The sequence below is a fragment of the Schistocerca americana genome, chromosome 11, assembly GCF_021461395.2.
Source record: "Schistocerca americana isolate TAMUIC-IGC-003095 chromosome 11, iqSchAmer2.1, whole genome shotgun sequence".
Taxonomy (NCBI): Eukaryota; Metazoa; Arthropoda; class Insecta; order Orthoptera; family Acrididae; genus Schistocerca; species Schistocerca americana.
This window is the reverse complement of record NC_060129.1, coordinates 154,508,455-154,528,804: the sequence shown is the minus strand read 5'-3', so window position 1 is coordinate 154,528,804 and position 20,350 is coordinate 154,508,455. Positions and strand designations below refer to the sequence as shown.

The following is a 20,350-nucleotide window of genomic DNA, read 5'->3' as shown; positions in this document are numbered from 1 at the left end:
CTATTTATTAACACAATTGCTGGTAATTGGAAGAATAGCATAAAAGTGCCTTAATGAAAAAGTTGCTGGTTCGAATCTCCTAGTAGGAACTACTACTTTTTAAAAACTTCCATGTCTACTAACAAACTGCAAATTTAACAAGTACTGAATTGTAATGGTTTGGTAAAAATTACATATTTTTTCATCATCCGACATATTAAAACAAAAATTTTGATACATTCACGCGAGATTTATTTATTTTCAATTTTATGCTCTCCATTTTTATACCAAAATGTAATTTTTTAACAAAACTCGCATTTTTATGTAACTTAACTAAAAATAACTATTAGAAAAGTATGACTCAGCATGAATTAAAATTACCAGTTGTTTTACATATGGAATTTAAGTAAAACTAAAAGAATTGGTAGCACTTAGTGAGATCTGAACCACCAATTTTATGATTATTATAATATTATCCTATGCACTCAGCTACAGACAACTATACAATACATTTTTTACACTTGCCAGCACTCACAAATCACCCAAGTGCCAAATGCATTTCTTGTTTCTACTTTTATGGAGAATGGTATCTTACTGCTTTACCAAATAATTGACTGGCCACTGACCTTCAAATCCTGAACCTAAGACAAAAATCTATGAGGACACACAAGTGAAATCCCCTTGGTGGAGGCATGCTTGGTTAGGCTAATTGTTTAAGTAACTGATCCTGAAACTAGGAGTTACAGCCTCAAATCTGAGACCTAGCAACAGTTTTCATCTGCTGGTTTGTATGTGTATCAATGCAGTCTCACAGAATTGTTATTTATCTTCATATAGATAATGAAGTAATTCTACACATATACATGCTGCTCAAAGACAGCACTTTAAACAATAGTCCACAGTCCCCACCCCAAATGAACCATGGACACTGCTAAGGCAGGGTTGCTTGCATGTCAACAACACTGAAAACAGTGTTAGGTGCAAACACAAATAAGTATTATCTGAGGAGATATCAAACTTAGACATGGATCCTCAAGAGGGGCAAAATACTTTTCAGCAGTTGCAGGAGCAATGGTCTGGATTATCAACTGACCTGGCCTTGTAGCATTAACCAACTTCCTGTGCCAATAATGCAAATGGCTGAAAGCAAAACGAACTGTAGCTCTCTGTTTTTCTTCTCAAGAGCATACAGCTCTACTGCAAGAAATTATCTTAGGCAAAATATTCAGGAGGTAAAATAGTCCCCCATTCAGATCTCCAGACAGAGTCCATTCAGGAGGATATTATCAGGAAAAGCAGGCCAGGCAGTCTATATGTCTGAGTGTGGAGTATTACTTATCGTAGTAGGATAAGCGTATATCACTAGGGGTAAGATAGATATTGCCTACAGGAAAATTAAAGAGACCTTTAGAGAAAAGAGGAGCACTTGGATGAATATCAAGAGCTCAGATGGAAAACCAGTTCTAAGCGAAGAAGAGAAAGCAGAAAGGTGGAAGAATTATATAGAGGGTCTATAGAAGGGTGATATACTGGAGGGCTATATCATGCAAATAGAACAGGATGTAGATGAAGATGAAATGGGAGAAATGACACTGCATGATAAATTTGACAAAGCAGTGAGAGACCCGAGTCGAAACAAGGCCCTGAAAGTATACAACATTCCATTACAACTACTGATAGCCTTCGAAAGGCCAGCCCTGACAGACCTCTGCCATGTGGTGGGTAGGATGTGGGAGATAGGTGAAATACCCTCAGACTTCAAGAAGAATATAATAATTCCAATCACAAAGAAAGAAGGTGTTGACAGACATGAAAATAACCAAACTATTAGTTTGGTAAGTCATGGGTGCAAAATACTAACATGAATACATTACAGATGAATGGAAAAACTGGTAGAAGCTGACCTTGGGAAAAATCAGTTTGGATTCCATAGAAATGTTTGAAAACGTGAGGCAATACTGACCCTACAACTTGTCTTACAACACAGATTAAGGAAAGGCAAACCTATATTTCTAGCATTTGCAGACTTGAAGAAACCTTTTGACAATTTTAACTTGATTACTCTCTCTCAAATTCTGAATGTTGCAGGGATCAAACACAGGGAACGAAAGGCTATTAACAATTTGTACAGTAACCAGATGGCAGTTATAAAGAGTCGAGGGGCATGAAAGGGAAAGAGCAGTTGGGAAGGGTGTGATACAGGGTTGTAGCCTATCCCTGATGGTATTGAATCTGTATACTGAGCAAGCAGTGAGGAAAACAAAAGAAAAATTCAGAGCAGAAATTAAAATCCATGGAGAAGAAATAAGAACTTTGAGGTTTGCTGACGACATTTTAATTATGTCAGAGACAGTGAAGTACCTGGAAGAACAGTTGAACAGAAGGAACTGTGTCTTGAAAGGAGAATATAAGATGAACATCAACAAAACCAAAATGAGGATAATGGAATGTAGTCTAATTAAATCAGTGATGCCGAGAGATTTATATTAGGAAATGAGACACAAAGTAGTATATGAGTTTTCCTATTTGGGGAGCAAAATAACTGATGATGGTCAATGTACACAGGATATAAAATGTAGGGTGGCAATGGCAAGTAAAGCTTTTCTCGAGAAGACAAATTTGTTAACATCGAGTATAGATTTAAGTGTTGGGAAGTCTTTTCTGTAAGTATTTGTTTGGAATGTAGTCTTGTATGGAAGTGGACAAAATGGATGACAAACAGTTTAAACAAAATGAGAATAGAAGCAAACACCAAACAATGGAAAATCCAGGATGGAATGTAACAATACCAGAGAAGGAAAGTTGCTACTCATGATACAGTAGTGATGCTGAGTCACAATAGGCACAATAAAAAGATTCACACAATTAAGGCTTTCGGCCATTAAGGCCTTTGTCAGCAGTAGACACTCACTCGCACGCAGTCTCAGAGAGCTGAGAGCACAGCTTGGCAGTGTGGTCCCAGCTCCCTGCGTGTGTGTGTGTGTGTGTGTGTGTGTGTGTGTGTGTGTGTGTGTGTGTGTGTGTGTGTGTGTGTGTAAGAGAACAGAAGCTTTTGAAATGTGGTGCTACGGAAAATGGTGAAGATTAGATAGGTAAATCATGTAACTAATGAGGAGGTACTGAATAGAATCAGGGAGATGAGGAATTTGTGGCGCAACTTGACTAGAAGAAGGTATCTGTTGGTAGGACATGTTCTGAGGCATCAATGGATCCCCCATTTAGTATAGGAGGGCTGTGTGGAGGGTAAAAAAGAGAGAGACCAACAGATGAATACACTATGCAGATTCAGAAAGATGTAGAGTGCAGTACGTACTTTGAGATGAAGAAGCTTGCCGAGGATAGGGTAGTATGGAGAGCTGCACGAAACCAGTCTCTGAACTGATGACGACGACGACAACAACAACAACAGCCTAGGAAGGTTGGAGACTTTAAAAAGGAAAAATTGATAGGTTGTATTCAGTTGTAGTAAGAGCTGAAGTGCAGTGGCAGAAAGGACAAGACTTCCGGTCAGGTCAGTACAGGATTATCTACAAAAAATCAAACAGGAGTCATGCAGGGAGAGCCTTAGTAATTAGCAAGAAAATAGAAACACGAGTAAGCTATTATCAACAGCAATGTAAATGAATTACCATAGCTGAAATAGGCACGAAGGAAATACAACAGTGGTAGAAATTTGTATGGCAACCAGACCAGCAGAAGAATGGAATAGGAAAAAGTTTGATGAGTAATTATTCAATAGCTAAGGGAGAAGAAAGCCATTTCTAGAAGGTAATGAAATTCAATAGTAGGAACAAGATGCACAATAGTTAAGAGAACATCCAAAGGCATAAATGACTGAAAGAGGGATGCTGCCTGGTAGAATTTTGCACATTGCATGAATTAGTCACTGCAAACACTTGTTTCAAGTATCATGAAAGAAGCTTGTGTATGTGGAATAACATGGAGAAATCAAAAGGTTTCAAGCAGATTATGTAATGTCAAAAACGAAGGTTTCAAAACAGGATTGTAAACTACAAAACATTTCCAGTGATAGATGTGGACTCTGGCTAGAGTTGTTTTTATTAACTGCAGAGTAATGTTGTTGAAATGGTAAAAGTAGAATTTAAGTACATGGGATTTGGGTAAGTTGAATGAACCAAAAATCACTGATAGTTTGAAAATGAGCATTAGGCAACAAGTGATAAATAGAGGGTAATTATACACTGGCTGATGAATAGGCAGCTTTGAGATGAAACAGTGAAGGCAGGAGGAAACATAGGTAAAAAGTAAGGCCTAGTATGAATACCTTAACAACTCATGAGATGCTGAATTTAACTGATGAGAAGAGAAAATACAAACATGTGGCTACTTAAGCAGACAAAAGGGAATACAGACATTACTGGAATGATGTTAACAGAACATGCAATATGGCTAAACAAGAATGGTTGTAAGGCAAAGGGGAACAAACTTGCTCCAGAGTGGGGAAAGGAAGTAGTTGTAGACAAGACTGGAGATATTATGATATGGCCAGAATTTGATACAACACTGAAAGAGCAAAGTCTTAACAAGGCAATTGCAGTTGATGACATTCCCTCAGAATTATTGGGATACTTGGGAAAGCCATCCATGACAAAATTATTCCACTTTTGTGCAAGATACGAGATAGCTGACAAAGTTATACATCAACCAGAATGTAATCATTCAAATTCGAAGAAAGGCAGGTGCTAACAGGTGTGAATACTATCGGACCAGACCATCAGATTGATATATCATGCTTGCAAGAATGGAAAAGCTTTTAGAGGGTTAACCCTAAGTAAGATCACTTTGGGTACCAGGAACATGTAACACAAGGCAATACTGATACTATGGCTTACCTTAGACGAGTTAAAGAAAGAAAATTGTGTTTACAGATTTTGCAGATTTACTGAAATGCTTTTGAGAATGTGGAGTTGACTGCACTCTTTGGAATTTGGACAGCAGCAGAATAGACAGGGAGCCCAAGTTTGTTTGCAACTTCCACAGAAACCAGACTCCAGTTGTAAGAGCTGAAAGACATGAAAGGGAAGCATTGCGTAGGAAATGAGACAGGCTTGTAGCCTACATCTGATATGCACTCTGTACAAGGAAGACATGAAGGAAATCTGGAAGGTAAAGGAAACTGTGTGTTTACCAATGACAATGTAATTCTATCAACAAAACCAGCATCTTGAAATTGTCAATGAAGGGATGTATGGGAGGTAAGCTGGAAGAGTAAAATTGTATAGTATTACTAGAAGAGATTGTACGACAAACATCAATAAAAGCAATAGAATCTAGCTGAAATAGATCAGTCAATGTTGAGTTTCAACTAGAAAATGACACACTAAAAGTAGCAGACAACTTTTGCTATTTGGGCACCAAAGTAACTGACAATGGCTGAAGTAAGAAAGAAATAAAGTGAAGACTAGGAATATCAAGGAACATGTGCCTAATAAAGAGGACTGTTCACATCTAATGTAAATTTAAGTGTTAGTAAGTATTTTCAGAAGATATTTGCAGTGCAGCCCTGTATGGAAGTCAAACATAAATGATAGGCAATTCAGACAAGATGAGAATGGAAGCATCTGAAATGTGCTACATAAGAATGCTGAAGATTTGATGGGTGGACGAAACAAATGAGGGAGGAACATAGGGACCAATTTCACTAACACAAGGGACCTGTTAACAGCAAAAATTCTGAGGCATCTAGGGATAGTCAATTTGGTAATGGAGGGATATGTGAGGGTAAAAAGTGTAGAGGGAGACTGGCATGAAGACACGAAGAAAGTTCGAATGGATGTAGTAGGTGACAGTCATCAGAGATGAAGAGGTTTGTAGAGGGTAGACTAATGTGGACAAGTGCATCAAGTCAATCTATATTATATTCACCAAAACTGAGCCATAACATAACACTGCTTAATTTCATACAGTCACACAAATTCTAGACTTACCTGTTGGTTCACTTGCTCATCCAATTCTTCTTTTACTTTCATGGTGGATGTGCGTAACTGAACCTGTGGTGAATAGTAAAAAAATATCTGCAAGGAGTTCTTTTAACAAGACAATTTTAGATATATTACAAAGAAGTATCACATATTGTAACGTCTATGACACTTCTAAAGAATAAATGACTCATTCTTTTCAGAGAGTGGCCTTCTCAGTGACAGTAAGGTGCATTTCAATGGTAATGATTGAAAAGTTATATGAATGATCAGTGACAACATGTTTGAAAATTTATTAGTATCTTGCACTTCATTTTCCTATGCTGCTATTTTCAATCATATTTTCTACTTCCATAATCTTTATTTACTTATCATTAACTATTTTATACGAAATGCACATCATATAAAAAAACAATAGTGTAATGAAATCCGTGGGTACAACTAGAATCTTTAATATTAAAATCAACAATACCCATACAGTACAACTAATTGCAACATGAATTTCCTATCAGCCAATCACACAGTTTTATTTTGAAATATTAAAATGATGTGGATGAAGCAGGGAGGGAATAATAAGTAAGATTTTTGAGGCCATTCACTTGCTGAGAGTTTCCTGTTCTTGCTAGCCTATGACTTGGGATGTGGATTTTTGCATTACTTACAGTATCTTGTTTGTAAACTGCTTTCTGGGAACACATTCTTTAACACTCTCCCTGATGCCAACAGCAGATTCAGAGATATCAAAAACTATTAGTATTCTAAGCCTGGTAAACAAAATACAGACAGCACCATATGTTCCACCTAGCATATCACACGGACCTTTTTTTATGTTACTGATATCAGGGGAATTAACACATATCTGAACCAAACACTCCTCTCAGTTTACACACGAGGTAGAACAATCTTGAGGACTTTTCTTGCAGAATTGGTTGGTGTGTTTTTTCCAGTTCACTTTCCCATTAACATGAAATTTGGCATGTATACTTTTTATACTGACTTGCAGACAAATACAATGAAACAGTATTAAAAAATTGAGGTTCTGGACAAAGCCCTTCTGAAATAGAGAACACATTCACAGGACCACAACACACACATGGCCACTGCCTCCAGGAACTGGGAATGACCATCTGCTTTTGGTATGAGCAACCATCTGTTAGGGTGGGTTGTGAAATATGAGGAGGTGCAGGGCAGCAAGAGAGGGATAGCAGTGTAAAAGTGGGAGGGGTGGGGGGAAGATAATGTGTTCTCTGTGGTAGCATGCAAGGATGTGGCAGAGACAGTATGAGTTGCTAAAGGTAGTTTTGGGAAGCTGTACTGTGGGAGGGGGAGGGGAAGGGGAGGAGAGAAATTGAGGAAGGAAAAATAGTAATTGCACTGGGAGGAAAGAGAGTGTGTGTGTGTGTGTGTGTGTGTGTGTGTGTGGGGGGGGGGGGGGGGGGTGAAGTTAGAGCAGGGAAAAGGGATATGTGTAGAGGACATGGACTAGCATAGGCTGAGTCTAGAGGGGTTACAGGAAATAATATGTTGTGTTAGAAGATAGAATCCAGTTGGAGCCAGGTGTGAAGCAGTCACTGAAGTGAACCCCATCATGCTGGGGGTACTTTCAGCAAGTGGGTGGTCCAGCTTTCTTGGCCATACTTTGGCAGTGGTCACTCCTGCAGACAGAGCAATTTAGTTATGCCTATGTAGGATACAGCACAGTGGCTGCAGGCGGGTAGTTGCCAATCACAAGGTTCCTTTGACAAGTAGCGCTGCCTTTGTGTTGGAGATGTCTGAGAGGGCTGCAGGAAACATGCATGTCCTGCATGTAGCTCTGTTTCAGGGATATGAGACATGAGGCAAGAGGTTGGAAGCAGGACTGGAGTAGCGATGGGCAAGAATATTTCATCAGTCCAATTGGAGACAAAACACAACTGTGGGAAGGGTGGAGAGATTATTCCTCATTTCAAGGCATGAGAGGTAGGGTAAATCTCGGCAGAAAATGTGATTCAGTACTTCAGTCATGGGTAGTACTGACTTGCAAGGGGAGTGCTACTCTAGGAGTATGTGGGAGATGGGAGTCGACCAAAGCTTCCGACTCCACCCGTCGGCTTTGACCCGTGACTTAAGGCTATTGTGGTGTGTGATATCATGGCAGTGTGGAATTTAGTTTATGAGAGTGGCGCATTTGTAGGTGTTTTGATGCGATCGGTGGTGCTCTCTGGTGGTGTGTTCATGTGTTGTGTGTTAGGTGATGTTTTTGGTTTAGTTTGCATGTGTGGCGTGTTTATAGGTGGTGTATTGTTGCGGTTGGTGGTTCTCTCTGGTGGTGTGTTTATGGGTAGCGTGTTACGTGGCGTATGATGTTCATTTGCGTGGTAGCATTGCACGTGTGTGGTATTGGTAGTGACTGTGCTTTCAGCGGAATATTTTTCAGGGAGTTAACAATTTTGGTTTTGTCATGTCAATATTACTTTTTTTTTATTGGTGTGTGTGAGTTTTGGTAAACTTCTTTTTTTATGCCTTTGGTAGTGATGGACTGGGCAGGCCTATTTAGGATGACCGCTGCCCACCCTGAATGGGGAAGGCCCTAGAAAATGTGGGCTAAACATCGGAAGTCTTGGGAGTATGTGGGTGGCAACCACACGAGCCCTTAGCTAAGCCTGGCATTACTTCCACTTACTTGTGTCAGGCTTCTCCTGTTTCCTTTCCTATCCGGCCCCCCTCGGCCAACTCTTGGTTTCTTCGACCCCAACGGTATTAGGTTTCCGAGGCCCAAGGGTGTCTTTCACTTTCCTCTCTAGTATCTATTATCTACCCTCCGACCCAACGGCGAAGCGAGCGGAAGAAGAATCTTATATCCCAGGTTCTCAAAGATCGTGGAGGCGGAAGAGGTCATGCCAGACGAACTGGCTGTAAAGGCGCCGCTCAGCCATCATTGAGCTCGCGGCAGTTCGTTGCAGTTCTGGTACCTGAAGTCACATGTCACATACATATGTGCCGTGATGAATTGTTCCAGAATTATAGTGTGTGGGTCACTTCCTCGCAAGCTGTAATCCACCTTAAAGAAATTCACGCAAATGGCAATTTCTCCTGTCATTTTCTCTGAAGACCAATGGCGATGGGATAAGGACGATGGTAGCAGGCTCCGAGTGAGGCTGGAAGCTACTAGTCTGGACCTGCACACTGGCGGCAGGTGTGTGATGGTCGCCTTCCTGAGAACCCGTGTGACTACTCGGGAATCCGGTCCTGCATCTGCGACTGGGCAGGCCTATTTAGGATGACCGCTGCCCACCCTGAATGGGGAAGGCCCTAGAAAATGTGGGCTAAACATCGGAAGTCACACTTGAACCGGGCTGGGAATCCGCACCCAGTAGGTCACTCCTTATACTGCGGACGTAAACAAAAGAAGAATGAAATGATTATGACAATAGGGACATGGAATGTCAGGACCCTCCTGGACGTGAACAATTACAGACCAGAGAGAAGAACCGCTCTTATCACCCAAGAACTAGCCCGTCTAGATATAGACATAGCTGCCTTGAGTGAGACAAGACTCTCAGGTGAGGGACACATTAGTGAGGTACGTTCAGGGTACACCATCTTCTGGAAGGGAAAGGATGCAGGAGAACCACGCATCCATGGTGCAGGATTTGCCGTAAAAACGAAAATAGTGAAAGATCTTCGACTTACATCTGTCTCAATTAATGAAAGACTGATGACTCTTAGAGTACCCTTTGGTTCAGACAGATTCATCACCTTCGTCTCTGCATATGCTCCTACTTTAGACAGTGATGAAGACACAAAGAATCAGTTCTACCACCAACTGAACAGTACTCTCTCTAATATACCCATTCAAGATAAATTAATTTTACTTGGTGATTTCAATGCCAGAGTGGGAAGGGACAACCGTTTTTGGAGAGATGTCATGGGTAAACAAGGGGTGGGAAACTGCAATGCAAATGGGTTGCTACTTCTTGGTCTATGTGCTGAGCACGAGCTTTTCATCTCCAATACCCAATTCCGTTTGCGTAACCGCTATAAGACCACATGGATGCACCCACGCTCCAAACATTGGCATCTTATAGACTACGTCATTACGCGACAGCGTGACAAGAAAGACATTCTCATCACAAAAGCAGCACTAAACATCGATGAGTGCTGGACGGACCATAGACTTTTAGTCAGCAGTTTGAGAGTACCAAAGTATCGCAAGCCACGATCCCACTTTTCAAACCCACCACGCAGAAAATTCAACATAAGCAACCTGAACAACAAAAATGTTCGCTCACACTTCCAAGACATACTGTCCGAACAACTTAACAAAGCTCCAGCAACCACAGATGACGTCGAACAAGAATGGACCACATTAAAGAACATCAAAGAAACTGCTGAGAATGTTGTTGGTTGTAGTGCACGGAAGAGAAGTGACTGGTTTGATGACAACCACGGAGAAATCCAAGCCATCATCAATGCAAAGCGGGATGCTTACCTATCCCTTGCTCAAGATCCATCCTGCGCAGAAAAGAAAGCACACTTTCTAGAACTCAAGCAGAAATGTCAAAGTGAAATACGAGTAATCAAGAACAAATGGTGGCAACAGAAAGCCACAGAACTCCAAAATCTTTCTGATTCAAGGAACCTGCGTGGCTTTTATGCTGGTATTAAAGAGCTGTATGGAACTATCCGCTCATCATCAGGAGCACTTAAAGCTGCTGACAACTCCACCATTCTTACTGAAAGTCAGGACATCTTAAATCGTTGGAAAGAGCACTTCAGCTCACTGTTAAACAGCCCTTCTACTGCCGCTGGAGATTTTCTCAAAAATGTCCCACAGCACCCTCCAAAACCCTGGCTGGCTGATCCTCCAACTTTTCAAGAATTTTGCAAGGCACTCAATGAGTGTGAAACCTGGGAAGGCTCCTGGACCTGACAGCATCCCGATGGAGCTTATTGAGGGTGGCGGCTTGCCTCTAAAAACTAGACTCTTCTCACTTATTATATTAATGTGGGAAACCCGCAAGGTACCAGCTGACTTGAAGAACTCCACAATTGTCACCATCTTCAAAAAGGGCGACAGAAGCGTCTGTGGTAACTACCGGGGAATATCTCTACTCTCTGTCACTGGAAAAATTTTTGCAAGAATCCTTTTAAATCGCCTCCAGACACTTTCAGAGACTATACTACCTGAGTCTCAATACGGGTTTCGACCATCAAGAGGGACAATTGACATGATCTTCTGTGCACGACAACTACAGGAGAAGTGCAGAGAACAGCAAAAGCCTTTACTACTTGTTTTCTACGATCTAGAAAAGGCCTTTGATACAGTTCCCAGAGAAGCCATGTGGATGGTCTTAAAACGCTTCGGCTGCCCTGAACATTTTGTTGACCTGATTGAAGCTTTCCACGTTGATATGACTGGACAGGTCCTCTGCCAGAATGAAATGACTGGTGAATTCCCAATAACAAGTGGGCTTAAACAAGGATGCGTTCTTGCACCTACATTATTTGCATTGTATCTGGCAGCTATGCTTTACGAGACAACCGTAAACAATGCAGGAATAGAACTAAAGTACAGGTTTGATGGAGGATTATTCAACCAGTCCAGACTCCATTCAAAAAGGTTCACCAGTACCACTCGTGTGACAGAGCTGCAGCTGTCAGTTGATTCCTTCAGCAGGGCGTACGAACGATTTGGTCTCTCCATCAATATTTCAAAGACAAAGGTGATGGCGCAGCCAACTCCTGGCTCCTCCGTTCCTGACTTCAGCATATCCATCTATGATACACTCCTGGAACAAGTGGACCATTTCCTCTACCTGGGAAGCATACTGTCATCCAACTGCTCATGTGGAAAAGATGTGGAGAATAGAGTACGTGCTGCACATGTAGCATTTGGTCGTCTTACAAAGCGTGTCTTCCTGAATAAAGACCTAACACTGTATACCAAACTGATGGTGTACAAAGCTGTAGTCATTTCCACCCTGCTATATGGTTGCGAAACCTGGACGTTGTATCGCTGCGATCTGAAGAAACTAGAACGCTTCAACCAACAGAAGCTAAGATATATCATGAACCTGAAATGGGATGACTTCATATCCAACACGGCTGTTCTAGAGAAAGCAAAAATGCGTAGCATGGAAGCTCTTATCATTGGGCATCAACTCAGGTGGGTCGGACATGTCCAGCGGATGAAAAATGACAGACTTCCACGCCAAATGCTGTACAGCGAAGTAAGCACAGGTAAAAGGCCACGAGGTGCCCCTCTCAAACGTTATAAGGATCAGTACAAGAAAAATCTGAAAAACTTTAACATCGATCCGAGTAACTGGTCCACAATAGCAGAAGACCGAAGTCGCTGGCGCTCAGTTACCTCAAATGCTCTTCAAAACTTTGAGCTGGAACGTCGAAGAATGGAGAATGACAAACGCCAGAGACGTAAACTCCTCCAGGCTCAGCCACGTCCTCCACCTTCCATCAGCTGTAATGTCTGTGGCCACCTGTTCCACGCTAGGATTGGATTGCTAAGCCATCAACGACACTTCCACACCTGAACCGTGACAAAGGAAATCTCAGGAGAGAAATGAAAACTCGGATACGAGTATCAGCCGACGAGTGATGGATATGACTGGCAGGGTCAACAGTTTTCGGTTGTCGGCGATGATGGGGGACAGTGCGTTGTCTCTAATAAAATTTCTTCAACTATTCAGATTTTTGGATGAAGTCTAAGTGTTCAGTGTGTTGTGAAGAAACGCGGCTTACTAAACTTCTGGCATCTCTGATCAGGGATGGCTGTATGTGGAGGCGTCTTAAAGATAAGAGGTGAAGGGAAATGTTCAATTCCAATTCGTGGGATCGGGAGCTGCTGTTGAGCTATGTAGATCAAGCGAAGTGTCCGTTTCCACTGTATATTGTGTTTAGTGGAATTTGAGTAGTTTTGTGCCGTCTTTTTTTTTGTCGTTTTGTGTGGCTTAGTATGGTGGTGTGTGTCTAAATTTGTTTGTATTTACTTTGTCCCCACCCAAAAACCCCCACTTTCCCACACTTGTCCCGTTAGTTTCCTTAAGTTTTTGTGGAACGTGTGTGTTGGTTTTTAATTGTATTTTCGTGTTAGTGGTCATGTTTATGTAATGACATCATAGGCGCCATATTGGAGTCTTAGTGTATGGTCGTTTCCGCCATATTTGTGACGGCATGGGTCAAACCAGATGGGTGGAATCAGACGCTTCTGTATTTGTGACTGACAAGGCAAGGCATGGGATTCCGTTTCTGGGAGAAGGCTGTAAAGGAAATTTTAGGCTATGCACGCCTCAGTGTGACCCTTAGTATTTCCTTCAAACCACATTGTTTCCCAATATTCTTAGCTGGTGGAGTCTCCTTACATTTCCCTTCCCCGTAACACACTGCATCAGAAAAAAGTCTACCTTGCACACCTACAAATTCTTTCATCACCACCACTACCAGAACCACTAGTGGCAGCAACTCCAGTAGTAAAAATACTGCCAGTATTAACTTTTAGTTCATAGTATTATTCACTGACACTGTTACTTCAGACACTGTCATTGTAATACTATTTTCCATATTAAAACTTAGTTTCAGAAAAATATGCTATAAAAAGGGAAACCATGGCCCAATTTAATAGAGGGTCTGATGGACTTAATCAGATCAGGTTCAATAAACAAACCAATAAGATCACAAAATGTCATCAACGAATCTTGATCTGGTGAACGGTTTGTGATTCTGGGTGATTAGTAAGGAATCCTCGAGGTGGGCCATGAATAAATTTGCAGAACATGGTGACATACAGTTGGTCTTTGATGTACTGCAGATTTGTTTGTAGGCCATCCCTTCAACAGAGAAGTAATTGTCTGTGAGAATGTAGTTGAACATGACGACCAGGAATGGGCTGTAGGTTAGGAGACAGTCAGACACTGGGGAAGGTACTGTTCAGTGACAAAGTCATGTGTGTTGGGGGATGTGATCATAGAGGGTGATAGCACTTTCTAAATTGTGCAAAATGGAAACTCTTCCTACAACATATCACTCATCCCCATAACCCCCCATACCTTCAATGTTCACTAGTCTGTATGCTCCGCCCCACCTATTCCCTACCCTGCTCTCATTCTAGCACTGAGCAGTGCATACACCTACCCCACAACTCCCCCCACCCCCCATACAGCCTGCCCTCACTGCACCTGGAAGCCCTATTCTGTCACCCTATGTCCTTGACCAATCCCACAGGCAGCACAGCATCACCTCCACCCCTACCCTGCTATCCCTCACTTCCCACCCCACAGCACCTCTTTATGCCACCAGTCACGCCAACAGATTTCTGCTTGCATTAGATGTATTCATGCTCTAGTGTTCTGTACTTCATATGAATGACTTTGTCCAAAAGCTTAAATATTTAGCGGTCAATTGATTCTACCTACCTGCAACCAAAGGCCTCCTCAATGTGTTGAGTACAAATGTACCCTTTGTATACCATTATTCTATCCTGACATTTTCTGTGTTTGATTTTACTTTCTCTATTCTTTGGAAAATGTAACTGAGGCACCTGAGTTGTCGGCAACTGAGTTTTGCTTTTCACCGTTGGACCAGTTCAGATACAACCTCACATGAAAAGCTGGAACAGCAACTGCTCAATCACACAGCTTTGAGCTAATGGGAAAACAGATACATTTACAATATAGATGTAACACATGATATGAAAGTACATTGTAGTCGTCACTTCTGTAGTTGTTCCAAAAAGAAGTGATAAGACGACGAACACCAAAGGCATGTGTGCTAAATCTACGATGACCTACCTTTACCAACTGCTTACATTTTGAGATCAATGCTAGACCTACAGTACCACTAGAAGAATTAACATCCTGAATATGAGCAAGACACTACACACACCATAGAAAGAAAGGTAAGTGAGACATTGAAAGTACAAAGGTTTTCTTCCTTTGGGAGGGGGGGGGGAGGAAGGTCCTACTTGACCCAGACTTTGGCAGTTGACACTAACAAAAACCTGTAAAGGCTACTTTCATAACGTGACATTGTCTAGCATGGGTATACATTTGTGTTTTCACTGCTGCTAGATAAACTTTCAAGATGAATGATTCAGAGCAAAGACATCTTTACAGGGTCACAAGTGTTTTGATCTAGCTACAAAAACACAAATTAACTACAGCACTTTGATGAAGAAAGAAATGAACAATATATTTTCAAAACAAGTTCAATGAGGAGAGAATTATCCGTAGAATGTTGATGGCCACACACTGGCAACTTCAAATCCTGCTGTTCTCAGAAATACTGAATCAAGAAGTGAGCTCTAACAGTAGCTTTAGCATGTTTAAATTTGCCAGAAGCTGACAGTGACATTCTGCTATAATTACTTATTTTAAGAGCACCAAATCCGTAGGCATATGTTGTGTGTTACAGAAGTGTCATATTTGAGCCCACACAGTTTAATTCTGTGATTATACTAACATTTAAGTAATTTATGAGTTACCAAATATTTAGAGTGGTAATGTGAAAATCTACTGGTTAAAGAGCATTGCAAACATTCCATAGTTAAAACTGTAACACTCCTTGGGTCGACAGAAGCGTCCGATCCCACGCGTCGGCTTTGACCCGTGACGTAAGGGTGTTGTGTGCGACGTCATGACAGTGCGGAGTTTGGTTTAAGTGTGGCTGTTTCCAGTTCCGTTTTATTTTATTTATTTTTCTGATCTGTTCGTTCTATCTCTTGAGATTTTTTTTAAATTTAAAAACACTTAATACTTATTTTAATTATCTGTTTCCTCCAATTTCTGTTTTACTTTATTATATTTATCTTTCTGATCTGTTCGTTCTATTTCATGAGATTTTTTTAAAAAAAGACAAAAAACACTAATCAGCTACTGAAGCATCTTTATCTTCTATGGGTTGCAGGGATTACGACCCCTGGGGAGGTGGGTGGGTATTCATGCATGGCTGTCTTCACTTACACGTTGTAGCTACGCAAGGCGTCTAAATTTGTTTATATTTAGTTTGCCCCCACCCAAAACACCCCATTTCCCGCGCTTGTCCCGTTAGTGTCATTAGGCTTCTTGTGGAAAGTGTGTGTGTTTGTTTTTGTTTCCGCCATATTTGTGACGTAATGGGTCAAAGCAGACGGGCGGGATCGGACGCTTCTGTATTTCCCACTCCTTTACTCTTAGTATCAGCATTACCACCATTTCCTTTTTAGGGTTGTAAATTACACTACCAACTGCTCATTCATTTAATAGTATTTAAGCTCCTCAAAGGATTTCAACAACAGCTATTTGTCACCTACCACTTCCCTATATTTAATAGATTCTAAATACCTACCCCCAAATCAAAAACTGATCAAGAACAGTAATATTGCTAACAAGAACATTGAGTGCATAAAACCAATTAGATGAGCAATAGCAAAAATAATACACCAGGAAAACAATATTGTAGGTCATGAGTTTAGATTTCTCCATCAGGCACCATGACAAATAGACTGCCAAATATTGTCTGCAATAAATCCACATTATATATATATATCCCTCTTGTCTGTGAAAGCAACTATGGTCAACCTAAAAACTGACTACAAATAGAGCATCTGATCAATTCATCCAGCAAGCCGTACAACTGATCTACAGTAGCAGCTGAATCACCTGCACTCTAGCAAGTAAAGTCCTACTCATATATTACTTTATCATATCCATTAATGATACCACTTTCTAAGAAAGGAACAAATCTAGACATTAACAACACACCAAACTAAATCTCAAAGTAGAAAATTAATTTGTAACAAGTGATTGCAAACACCACAATAGTTCAAGAACATGTGACAAGTTCCTAGCAGACAACAAACCTGTAATCATTAACTACTGGCATGCCAACATCACACTAACAATAAGCTACAGAAATTTTAAAACAAATTAAATATTGGATAGCAGCATTATATACTACAAGATACCAATCCATTGCAAATATGTTGCACAGCCAAGAGTCACAACTTCATTTGGTCAAGAATCAAAACCAACAGCCAGTACCAAATATTTCATCTGACAAACAACAGGGAAGGTAATCTACTTGTTTACACACCACATTGCACAGAGAAATTAATGAAACAATGGTAAAAAATACAAGAAGCTATTTACCAAGGAGCCTGGTTCAGCATATACTTCATTCTTCCCTTTTTTCAGCCAACTAGTTCCCTTGGAGTCCATGAGTGCTCTCCTAATCCACTGAAAAACAAGAAAGCAAAAGTGATATTGTTTAAATTGTTACTATTCAACAGTGCACAGGCAGCATTTTCTGGCTGCAGCAAACGAGTCAATGCATATTAAAAATTTAAAACTGGCTGAGGAACAAAGAACCTGATAAAAAGAACCGATTTACAACTTGCTAGTTATAAAGACTCTGAAGCCTCACTGTCATTAATGGAAAACATAACTCAATTTGACAGAAAACAAAAACCACACACAATGGAAAAAAATGACTTACAGTTACTGCTGTTACTTGGTAGCATTTGCTTGTGGTATACAATCCCATTCTGAATATGGTAGCTGACCTATCTTGCTTTTTCCACGTAAATTTCAAAGTCTCATGTGAAGCAACTAAGATAAAGTGAATTTACCAGACAAATCTATATACTGTAGACAATTTTACATATGAAGAATAAAAGATTAAAATGTGTCTCGAGGTAAATCTAAGCCTGTCAATGTATCATGCAAATTCCTTAATATATAGAATAATGTAAGAGGTTTATAATTATGTTCTTAGCAACGTATGCAAGGACAGAAAAGAATTATTTCTCAATCATACTGGCTGCACTTTCAATCAATCTATAAACCCATATTTGTTCATGGTATTCAGAAAAGCAGAACATGAAAATCCACCCATACAGACAGAACTTTCTTTTTTTCAGTCAGTTTAGTATGTATTTTTAACAACTGTTTCCTTATACAGTCATCTATATTCAACGTTATCAACTCAATATAGAGCAATGCTGCAATCTTTACCCAGTCACTAAAAAACACACACTGCTGCCTGCACGTTGCATGGAAAAATAAGTGATTCTTGACTGTCAAGATTTAACACCGATTACATTCCTCTAACAAGACTTAGTGAAATTACTTTCTCATAAGCGTACCCATGACAATGTTCTGTGGTTTTGTGATGCTTTTGTCGATGGCAATTACACATACCCATTAGGCCTTACAGAGTCAATTACATTTCCCATATCCTTCCATAGACAAACGTGCACATTACTACAAACAGCAGTTAACACTATTTACTAAACTATGGAGCACATAGGCACATTGATAACCCATGGAAAACGCAACACAATGAATTCCCTGTACAGCATTCTCTTTCATACCAACATAACCAATCCCTGATACTCTGCATTAACGTGTGCTAACGAATCTGATGTATCGTCAGTACAACTGTTTGCGCTACAACCCGGGCGAACTACAGATCAGATTACAGTGAACTCTTACTGTCCCTATTCCTTCCTTCACAAATATTGTTACCGAACTTCGCATGCACAAGTAAATATAACAATATGAATGCAGCGGACGTGTGAACTTCGTGAGGGCCTTTATTCGTCAATCACCGAGTATTTCACATTGACCTGCACTTTCTCCAACCACCACATATAGACACTTTGCCGGTAATTACAGACAACACATCAAAATTTCTGGTGGTTCTTTAGCTAAATCACGGGAAACATTTAGCAATTTCATCGGACAGAAAGAAAACTGCAAGCATATTACATACCCACACGTCGATCTGGTATTTTTCATAATTGCCGAACAGAACACGTACGTAATGTGCACTAATATGTTTGTCTAAGCACTAGTCACCTCCTGCTCGCTATGCGGAAACACAAGCTCACTGAAAATAACAAGTGTTTGGTTCTGATACACATAACCTGAAATAATCGCTTACGAAATTCTAAGGCTATCTCAAACCATAACCAGAGGCGCCAAAGATGATACAAGAATTAAATGTGGAACAAACTTATCGTTCAAATGTGCCCAATAAATGAAATTAAACCGTTGTAATAACTGTACGAACAGTTACTATAGCATCGTTACAAGGCATTGGCAAACTACTTCATTCGAGGCAGTTAGCTGTAATGATAATTAAGTATTGACTTAGTACCACACTCAATATGCGTCTTTCCGTGATTTCCTGTCTCCACCATCAAATCACTTACATATTACACAGAAAACGCAATAGAATACCGTACAACCGCATGACAATGAACTACTAAACTCTACAGCAAGGAACATAGAATAAAAAAGGTATGCCAGATTGGCTTAGTGCGCTGTCATTGGTCAGCGACTTGTTACGTCACCTGGCAGCCAGACGGCAGCAGTCTCCGTTTGTAGAATATGAGTGATTGCAAAATAACTGTTTTCACGTCTCTTCTCTTCTCATATAACGTGAAGTTTCGCGCTCACAGGGTTGAACACACTTCATGTTAATATTATATACAAGGTTTCCGAAAGAAACGCGTTAAATATTAGTAGCAATGATGATATATCGCCACGCAAAACTAGTGGCCGATGTTCGCATCCGCATTCATGCTCGTGTTTTAGGCATCTGACTATGGTAAATGTTTTACAGTTGGGTACTGCCGATTTTACACATGTTTTTGTAAATAAAAAGATAGTAATCGTCGAACTTACCTTACAAAGCTGATGCAGAAGCTACGTCGAAGATGCTGAAGGCGACGCTGACCAGAGCCGATTCTTCCTTGCCGAATTCCGTTTCATTGCATCAATTTTGGCTCTTTTGTTTAAATGTCTAATCCGTATAAAAGTTCTTGTTCTGACATATAACTCAACTATTTTGCTATTAAGTTCGGGAAATTTCGCACTTATATGACCTGCTAAGGTTGCCATCACTCTATTACAATGAGAAATATTTGATCCATGAAAAGCAGCAAATATAATTTCTAACTCACGTATTTTAGCAAACCAGTCAGTAGAGGGAGAAATGAGGCCCCCTTTTGAAATAATGGTAATCCAGTCTTCCTTCAGACTTAGTTCTGTATCAACAACACACTGCCCTGCTGTATTTCCCAAAGAACTGTCAACGTTTTTGCACTTGAATGCTATATATCCTGCTAGATATTTTAGAGCATCCTCATTCACGTCTTCACTGGTACACACTGAATCACTGAGCTCGAAATGTAAGAGCAAGTTTTCGTCATCTGTAGCGACGTCAAATGATTTATCAGTTACTCTTATACATAATTCACTCGAGAGAAAACGTGCAAAATCTCCCTCAGTTTCATCAGCTGGTGTCGGGTAGTTTTCAGAAACAGAATTCTCATTTCTGTCCTCTGAAGTCGAAGCACCTGAAGACAAAGGTATTTCACTTGCACTTCCAGTCAGTATCAATAAACGAATTCTGTTTTTCACCTCAAAAGGAGTGGGGTTGTTGTAGAAGAC

At 40.4% G+C, this 20,350-nt stretch overlaps 2 protein-coding genes across 4 annotated transcripts in view; one reads left to right on the top strand and one right to left on the bottom strand.

Moving 5' to 3' along the window:
• The window catches only part of LOC124553786, a 100,116-nt gene extending 80,923 nt beyond the window's left edge, over positions 1-19,193 (bottom strand). For 2 of the 3 annotated variants that reach the window (XM_047127765.1, XM_047127763.1), the window contains exons 1-3: positions 19,053-19,189; positions 17,042-17,128; positions 5,928-5,990 (exon numbers count right to left, since the gene is read on the bottom strand). In XM_047127765.1, the coding sequence (XP_046983721.1) occupies positions 5,928-5,990; positions 17,042-17,110 (132 nt within the window). In that variant the 5' untranslated portion in view covers positions 17,111-17,128; positions 19,053-19,189. Of the gene's footprint in view, positions 1-5,927; positions 5,991-17,041; positions 17,129-19,052 lie in introns of all 3 variants that reach the window. The other variant, XM_047127764.1, reaches the window with a different exon arrangement.
• Positions 1-20,350, top strand: part of LOC124553785 (cortactin-binding protein 2-like) — a 312,986-nt gene that overhangs the window by 192,733 nt on the left and 99,903 nt on the right. The window lies entirely within an intron of this gene.